This window comes from Mandrillus leucophaeus, unplaced genomic scaffold, assembly GCF_000951045.1.
Source record: "Mandrillus leucophaeus isolate KB7577 unplaced genomic scaffold, Mleu.le_1.0 Scaffold67, whole genome shotgun sequence".
Classification (NCBI taxonomy): Eukaryota; Metazoa; Chordata; class Mammalia; order Primates; family Cercopithecidae; genus Mandrillus; species Mandrillus leucophaeus.
Genome location: NW_012107252.1, coordinates 2,759,577 through 2,768,159, shown reverse-complemented (window position 1 = coordinate 2,768,159; position 8,583 = coordinate 2,759,577). Strand labels below are relative to the sequence as shown.

The 8,583-nt window shown below is 45.5% G+C and overlaps 1 protein-coding gene across 1 annotated transcript in view; it reads right to left on the bottom strand.

Moving 5' to 3' along the window:
• SZT2 (seizure threshold 2 homolog (mouse)) overlaps positions 1–8,583 on the bottom strand; it is a 67,675-nt gene that overhangs the window by 51,223 nt on the left and 7,869 nt on the right. The window contains exons 2-4 of the mRNA XM_012001791.1: positions 2,855–2,980; positions 2,375–2,548; positions 1,598–1,768 (exon numbers count right to left, since the gene is read on the bottom strand). Of these exons, the coding sequence (XP_011857181.1) occupies positions 1,598–1,768; positions 2,375–2,548; positions 2,855–2,980 (471 nt within the window). The remainder of the gene's footprint in view (positions 1–1,597; positions 1,769–2,374; positions 2,549–2,854; positions 2,981–8,583) is intronic.

The window sequence follows — 8,583 nt, the reverse complement described above, 5'->3', positions numbered from 1 at the left end:
TTGCACCACTGCACTCTAGCCTGGGCAACAGAGCAAGACTCTGTCTCAAAAACACAAAAAACAAATGCTGCTTGGTCTGAAAGATTTCTCTGTTGTGGCCCCATGCTTGGTTGGGTGCTCCCTCTTGGTGCTCCAATAGCACCTGAGTCATCTTATCGGTGCCCTTATCACATTCAACTGCAATTACCTCCCTTTAATATCTGTCTTTCCCACTAAACTCTCAACTCTTCCCATCAGGAGAAAGACAAGATCTGATTCATCTGTGTGTTCAGGACCTGCTCAGGCCTGGTATAGATCAGGCTTCATTAAGTGTTTGCCAACCTGAACCAAGTTTTGAGTGATTATCTAACATCCATGCTCTCCCTGCCTTGGCTATCAGTGCCTGCAAAACCTGGCCCCCATCTGGGGATGCAGCCCACAACTGACAGTCCTAACAGCTATACTAGGAAAGCACTTTAAACTAGGGCAGAGGGTTGGCAATCCCTGCCCTGAGATCCAGGTATGCACCAATTTTGTAGATATATGTTTCAGACCCTTAGATTCTGTTCCCAATACCTTCTCTCTCAAAGCCAGTTTGATAGCTAAGGTGACAATGCAGCCATCAGGGACAGTTTCAGGGAAAGCCTTTACCAATGAGCTAAGGGTGGTTAAAAGCAGATGAGGGGAAACTGAGCCAATGCTTATCTAAGTCAAAAACAGATATTCCAGTAACAGACTCGGCCATTCTCCAAAAGGAGTGTCTTGTGATAGCCTCCTTGAGTGCTGGATAAGCCCTGTAATTATCTGTGTGGTCAGTATTATACCCAACAGTTCACATGGCCCTCAAAAAAACAAATGACCCACGCTGGGCGTGGTGGCTCACGCCTGTAATCCCAGCACTTTGGGAAGCCGAGGCAGGAAGATCACCTGAGGTCAGGAGTTCAAGACCAGCCTGGCCAACATGGCAAAACCCTGTCTTTAATAAAAAAAAAAAATAAAAAAATAAGCTGGGCCTGGTGGTGAGTGCCTATAATCCCAGCTACTCGGGAGGCTGAGGCAGAAGAACCACTTGAACCCTGCGGGCAGAGGTTGCAGTGAGCCGAGATTGTGACATTGCACTCCAGCCTGGGCGAAAAGAGCAAAACTCTGTCTCAAAAAAACAAAAACCAAAAAAACCAAAAAATGACCCTCCTCTATTGTTGAAACCAACTATATTTCTGGGTGATTTGTTGTCTTTGAAAATCACAAAACTCTTCCAAAAGACCATCTCCTGAGGGTACAGCACATCAGCAAACCATCCAATAGAACTAAAGGAGAAGGGGGGAACAGAGAAAACAGACATCCAGTGGTCAGAACCAGAGATTTATAGAAGTGGTGAAAAAGGCAGTTGTCCAATCAACACCAACTGACCCAAAGTCTATGGGAAAGCCCTTTAAGTCCAGAGGAACTGGTTCTTCTCCAGAGGAGAGAGACTCATGAGAATGACTAGAAAACAGGTTCAAGAAGCCAGCAGAGCTGGGGATTTTGGGGACAAACAGCAGAGACAGGATAAGGACTTGGTCAGAGGACTAACAGAAATTTGGTCTGAGGGTACAAACTTGGAGAGATGATGCAATACCTGGTGGGACTGCAGTCCAATGATGGACGAGTAGGCCTGGATAGTTATGTAGATTTCAGGCTGGAAGTCGATGCAAGATCCAGGCACTCGGAAGGGCCGAAGCAGCCCGCCTAGGCAGCGGGACAGGGCATGGAAAACTTCATCAAACAAGATCTCTCCTGTGGAATCATCCTGAGGGCAGAGAAAGAGCGCTCAAGGGCGTCCAAAGGCAGCCTTAACCAGAGGGCAGAAACATGCAGCTTCCATGGGTCAGTAGGACCCTTATCTTATGGCTGATCATACACCCAAATACAGTGCCATACATGGAACAGTTTCTGGGATGTTTTTTGGAAACAAAAACAACAAAACCAGGGTCTTGCTTTCTTGCCCAGGCTGGAGCGCAGCGGCCTGATCCTGGCTCACTGTAGCCTCGACCTCCTGGGCTCAAGCAATCCACCCACCTTAGTCTCCCGAGTAGCTAGGACAGGTTGCATGCCAGGATGCCTGGCTCATTTTTGTAGTTTTTATAGAGAGGGAGTTTTGCCTTGTGGCCCAGGCTAGTTTCGAACTCCTGAGCTCGAGCAATCAGCCCACCTCGGCTTCCCAAAGTGCTGCGATTGCAGGCATGAACCAGCACGGTTGGCCCAGTTCTGTTTTTAAACACCCATCATTCCTTTATAAGCCTGTCTTCTCTCCAAAATGGTAGGCTGGGACCATTTTTCACTTCCCCACAGGCCTTTCCCTCTCCTCACCCCCCACCCTATCCTTTCTTCCCACAGTCTCCCTTCAATCCTTTACCACAATGCCAGTAGATGGGCTAAGGTCCAGCTCAATGACAAACCGATACTGCCAAGCCAGGAAGGTGACTCGGGTGGAAGGTACAAGGAGGAATGGCCTTGGGACCACTGGTTCATCTGGTTGCCACCCAGGGGGCAGGACACTGAGGACTTCCAATTCCTGTTCAGACTGAAGCTGAAAATTAGGATGGTAAGAAAAGGAAAGGATCAGGGAAGTACCCCTTTCTTCCCAGGACCTGCCTTCTATATCCCAAATGACACATCAATGGCTCCACCTCCTTCAATCTAACCATATACTCTTCCTCTCACTCTCTGGAAAAATTATTTTTTAAAATTTCCATCATCTTGTAGGCAGTCCCTTGCCCTAACCAGACTTAGAGCCCTCAGAGTTAGTCTCCCTCCCTGTCTGTTTCCAGCACTCTCCTAAAAAACAGATCCTTTTGGGCTGGCCTCTCACATCTTTCGTGTGTCTAGGGCTCACCAGCACCTCCTGGGATGTGGCCTGCACAGTTTGATGCAGATGATTGAGGAACCAAGCCAGGCGAACATTTCGGGAGATTCGATAATCCTTTTTCATTAACAGGAACACCTGCCCAGCTTCTTCCACCTGGGAACAAAGAGCCATTAATACATCTTTAAAAAATGTCACCAAGTACCTGGAACACACAGATCACTGTACAAGTAACTTGCCCAAGGAACTCACCATCTGTGAGAGGGAAAGCAGCAGAGGTGAAAAGGTTACCCCAACCTCCATGCAAGGTTTTCTCGGGGAGTCAATTCTCAACTCTCTGTTCCTGTTTGCTCGATACAGACCTCCATATAGATGAAGTGACCCTTCCATATTGTTTCCACAAAGTTTATGTGAGTTTCACCTATAAACTATAAGATTTTGAGGGCAAGGGCTGCGTCTTGATTCTATTTTTGTGCCCCTGTGCTTGGCAAATTGCTACAAACAGAGCAAATACTAGGACAAGTCCCTAATACATTACATGAATGCCAGATAGTTACTCCTAACAAGTCTTGATAACAGCAGGCACTGAAGACATTTTCACCGAAGGAATAGCAAGCCTTCCGAATACCTCAAAATCAAATCTGTGTGGGTCACAGTCTCCACCTCTGCACTTTCAGTTGTCAGCCCTCTAGTTCTTGCCTCCATTGCCTCACAGGTGGCCACTTCAACAATGCCCTTGCCCATGTCCTTGTCCTTCCACTACACAAGTCCTGTCAAATCTTATCTCGGGATGAATTCGACATTTTCCCTTATCCATACATATACTATGGCAGCTGCGCTTGGACAGAAAGAAACTTGTCACCTTGCCAGCAGTGCCCACTCTAGCAGGACTTTGCCAGTCCTCTGAATTCTCCTGGCCAGCAGTCTTTCCTGTTCCCCACAGGAGGTTTTCCAATCCCTCAATCCCCTCCCAGCAGATAAACTTGCCCACAGTTCACAAAGGAAACAAAGGTCAACTGGTCTGAACTCCCCAATGTCTCTTCCTGATTAATTCTCATCTGTCACATTCCTTACTCCCTTTCTCTTGTCTGTCCTACACAAAATGGCAAATTTCTCCTCCTGTGTCCCTGATTAATGAGGGGAAGAACACCAGGTGGCAAGAACTGAAGAGCAGGTAGTAGAGGAGAAACAAACAGAAGTTAATAACTGCCTGTTGAGAACCATGATGTTGAAAGAAAGAATTTTTTTTTTCCAAAATGGGGAAATATGCATGGAGAGAAGACTGAAAAAGCCCTGGAAAACAATAATGAAGAGTTTTTGATGTCAGAGAAAAGAGTGGAGAACAGACACACAATGGCTGTGAAGTTGTAGAGTCTTTCTTCTGCTCCAAGACAGAAGAAAAGGGTAAAAAGATACAGAAAGAGGTACTGGAAAGTGATAAGGATGATAGCAGAAGACAAGAAAGAGGAACTCACATTTATTAAGCACCTAAAATATATGCAAAAGTACTCTGTAAAAGGAAAAAAAAAAAAGGGCCGGGCGCAGTGGCTCATGCCTATAATCCCAGAACTTTGGGAGGCCGAGGCAGGTAGACCACCTGAGGTCAGGAGTTCGAGACCAGTCTGGCCAACATGGTGAAACAAACCCCATCTCTACTAAAAATACAAAAATTAGCTAGGCGTGGTGGCGGGCGCCTGTAATCCCAGCTACTTGAGAGGCTGAGGCAGGAGAATCGCTTGAACCCAGGAGGTGGAGGTTGCAGTGAGCCGAGATCACACCCCTGCCCTCCAGTCTGGGCGACAGAGTGAGACTCCATCTCAAAAAAATAAAATAAATAAAAAGTAAGAAAAAAAAGTACTCTGTAGAGGCCAAGTTCAAGAATTTCAGGTTCGGAAAGTCTGGGTTTGAATCCCAATTCAGCCTCTTATTAGCTGTGAGACAGTGGGAAGGGTGTATCACCTCTTTAAGCTTCAGTGTCCTCCTTTGTAAAATAGAGATAATTACAATACCAATCTAAAGTACTGTTCTATGGAGCAAGGCAAATCATGCATATGAAGTGCTCAGTACAATGCCTGGTAAAAGTTAACAATAACAGCTAGGCATAACGGTTCAAGCCTATGACCCCAACACTTTGGGAGACTGAGGTGGGCAGACCGTTTGCACCTAGGAGTTCAAGACCAGCCTGGGCAATACAATGAAACCTCAACTCTACTACAAAAAACACAAAAATTAGCCGGGCGTAGTGGCTCGCGCCTATAGTCCCAGCTGCTCTGGAGGCTGAGATGGGAAGATCACCTGAGCCCAGGAGGTCGAGGCTGTAGCGAGCCATGATGGCACCACTGCACTCCAGCCTGAGCAACAGAGTGAGACCCTGTCCAAAAAAAAAAAAAAAAAGAGTCAACTATTACAGTTAACTATTACAACACTATACCAGGTTCTTTTTTTTTTTTTTTTTTAAAGACACAGTTTTGCTCTCATTGTCCAGGCTGGAGTGGCATGATCTCGGCTCACTGCAACCTCCGCCTCCTGGGTTCAAGTGATTCTCCTGCCTCAGCCTCTTAAGTAGCTGAGATTACAAGCGCCCGCCACCAAGCCCAGCTAATTTTTGTATTTTTAGTAGAGACGGGGTTTCACCATGTTGGCCAGGATGGTCTCGATCTCCTGACCTCGGGTGATTCACCAGCCTTGGCCTCCCGAAGTGCTGGGATTACAAGCGTGAGCCACCACGCCCAGCCTATACTAAGTTTTTTACATAAGTAAGCTCATTCAGTATTCACAACAAAACATTTAACAGGAGAAAACAGAGGTCCAAAAAGTTAAGTGATTTAACATAAGTAGTAGGTGTAGGCTGAGAAGTCAAACCAAGGCCTGGTGAGCTGCAAAAGACCATCTACTGAGAGTGACAAATCGATAAAACTGAGGTCTCATGAGCATAAAAGATTTAGTCACGAAAAGGAACACAATGTGGGTAATTAGCAGAAAGGATGTTTTGACATAATCAGAAAGATAAAAAGAGAAGTTAAATATCAACATGTTGTAATTGCGTATTATATTATCTCTCAATAACATCTAAAATCACATCTTAGGGCCAGACACTGTGGCTCAGGCTTGTAATTTCAGCACTTTGGGAGGCCAAAGCGGGCAAATCACTTAAGCCCAGCAGTTTGAGAACAGTCTGGGCCACATGGTGAAAGTCCATCTCTAAAAAATAAAGTACAAAAATTAGCTGGGCATGGTGGTAAGAACCTGTAGTCCTAGCTACTCGGGAGATTGAGGTAGGAGCATTGCTTAAGTCTGGGAGGTTGAGGTTGCAGTGAGCTATGATCATACCACTGCACTCCAGCCTGGGCAAAAGAGCAAGATTCTGTCTCAAAAAATAAATTTAAAAAATAATAAAATGAAATTACACCTTGGGAGATACTACTCTCAACACTGTGTTGAGACAGGCCCTGGCTAGGTTTTTGGATTCATCCTTTGAGTGAGTTTAAGCTACTAAAGGGATTCCACAAGACAGTAACATTATATCTGCATTTAAAAAATTACCTCTGGTGGCTGGGCACCGTGGCTCACGCCTGTAATCCCAGCATTATGGGAGGCTGAGGCAGGCGGATCATGAGGTCAGGAGATCAAGACCATCCTGGCTAATGCAGTGAAACTCCGTCTCTACTGAAAGCACAAAAAATTAGCCGGGCGTGGTGGTGGGCACCTGTAGTCCCAGCTACTCGGGAGGCTGAGGCAGGAGAATGGCATGAACCCGGGAGGTGGAGCTTGCAGTGAGCTGAGATCCGGCCACTGCACTCCAGCCTAGCAAGACTCCATCTCAAAATAAAATAAAATAAAACAAAAAAATTCCCTCTGGCTACTGTGTGATTCAGAAAGCACCCCACCGCTAACAACTAGGGGAGATGACAGTGGCTTTGACTAGAGCTACTCAAACTAGCCATTCTGTGAACTGTGTGAGACCGGGTCTTGATGAGATAATGCCAGGATGCAAAACCACCCGTCTTTCATTGTGAAAGTCTTACTACGGAAAACAAAAAGTTAGCTGAACAGTGAACTTAGTTGCATTTCAAGGGATCTTTAGGACAGGACAGAAAAGAATTGGTGATTCATTATAAGTCAGGACACAGGAGGAAAGTAACAAAAAGGAAGGTGTCAAGGATGATTAAAGTAGCATTGGAAACCAGTATGCTGCAAAATGATTGTTTTTTTTTTTTTTTGAGACGGAGTCTCGCTCTGTTGCTCAGGTTGGAGTGTAGTGGTGCGATCTTGGCTCACTGCAACTTCCGCCTTCCCAGTTCAAGCGATTCTCCCACCTCAGCCTCCTGAGCAGCTCGGACTACAGGCGTGTGCCACCATGCCCCGCTATGTTTTACACTTTTAGTAGAGATGGTGTTTCACCATATTGGCCAGGCTGGTCTCGAACTCCTGACCTCGTGATCCGCCCACCTCCACCTCCCAAAGTGCTGGGAATACAGGCGTGAGCCACTGCACCCAACCTACTGCAAAATGATTTCTAAGTTAGCTACAAAAATTAGATAGTTATTCCTGACTACCACACCCCATTGAAAAGTTCTATTAAATTGTATACTCTTATTGCCATGCTCCTAAAAGCAGAAAAGAGGTCTATTTATTGGCAAAGAAAGAAATCACAGCAATTACTTGCCCTTTCTTTCTCTGATCCTTGGTTTTAAGGTGGGATACTAAACCAGGCAACCTCTCCTTCAGGTTTCACTTAGCTAGTGTGGGTGGGATATTATGTGTTGACTATGCTTGATCCTGCCAAAGTTCTTATCTAAAAAAGGATGTACAAGAGACTTACTGGAGTTTTAAAAAAGAATATTTTTGTTAAGGGATGGTTTGGGGCTCCGAACATTATCATAATAGGAAGGCTATCCTAATTCAGCAGCCATTCATTTATCACTGTAACTCCAGAGCCCAGTGCAGTGCCTGGCACATAGGATGTTCAATAAAATTGTGCTAAATAAGTGAATTTGCTATGGTTTTTTCTCCCCACCACCACCTTCTCCCCTCTCACTATATGTTCTAAGCAAAGCAAACTGGACGTTTAAAACTAATCATAATTAGTACAGCTTTTCTCAAGATGAGATCATCTTAACACTAGTGTCAATACTACTTTCCTTTTGTTCTTTGGTATTAAATCCTTTTTCTTTTTCAGATGCCAGCCCATTTCAGCTACGCAAGGAGAAACCAAGGAAAAGCGTTTCAGCCACATAAGGTCAGGGTTAAAAGGGGAAGAGCACGTGGTCATGGGTCAGCACTATAAGGACAGAGTTGGGCACGTGGTCACCTCATCTTCTAGGACTAAAATCATGGCAAATCTAGGTTTAATAAATGAACCTTTCCATGACTGTCTGCACTAAGTTAGGGTCCTATGTTGGGCATTCACACAGCACTCTGTATTTTTTCTTCATGACACCTGCCAGAGTTTATAATTAAGAATTTGTAGGGGCTGGCCGTAGTGGCTCACACCTGTAATCCCAGCACTTTGGGAGGCCAAGAGCTCGAGACAAGCCTGGCTAACGTGGCAAAATCCCACCTCTACTAAAAAATAAAAAAATTAGCTGGGCATAGTGGAGCACATCTGTAGTCCCAGCTACTCCGGGGACCGAGACAGGAGAATGGCTTGAACCCAGGAGGTGGAGGCTACAGTGAACCAAGATTGCACCACTGCACTCCAGCCTGGGCAACAGAGCAAAACTCCATCCATCTCTCCATCTTTAAAAAAAAAAAAAAAA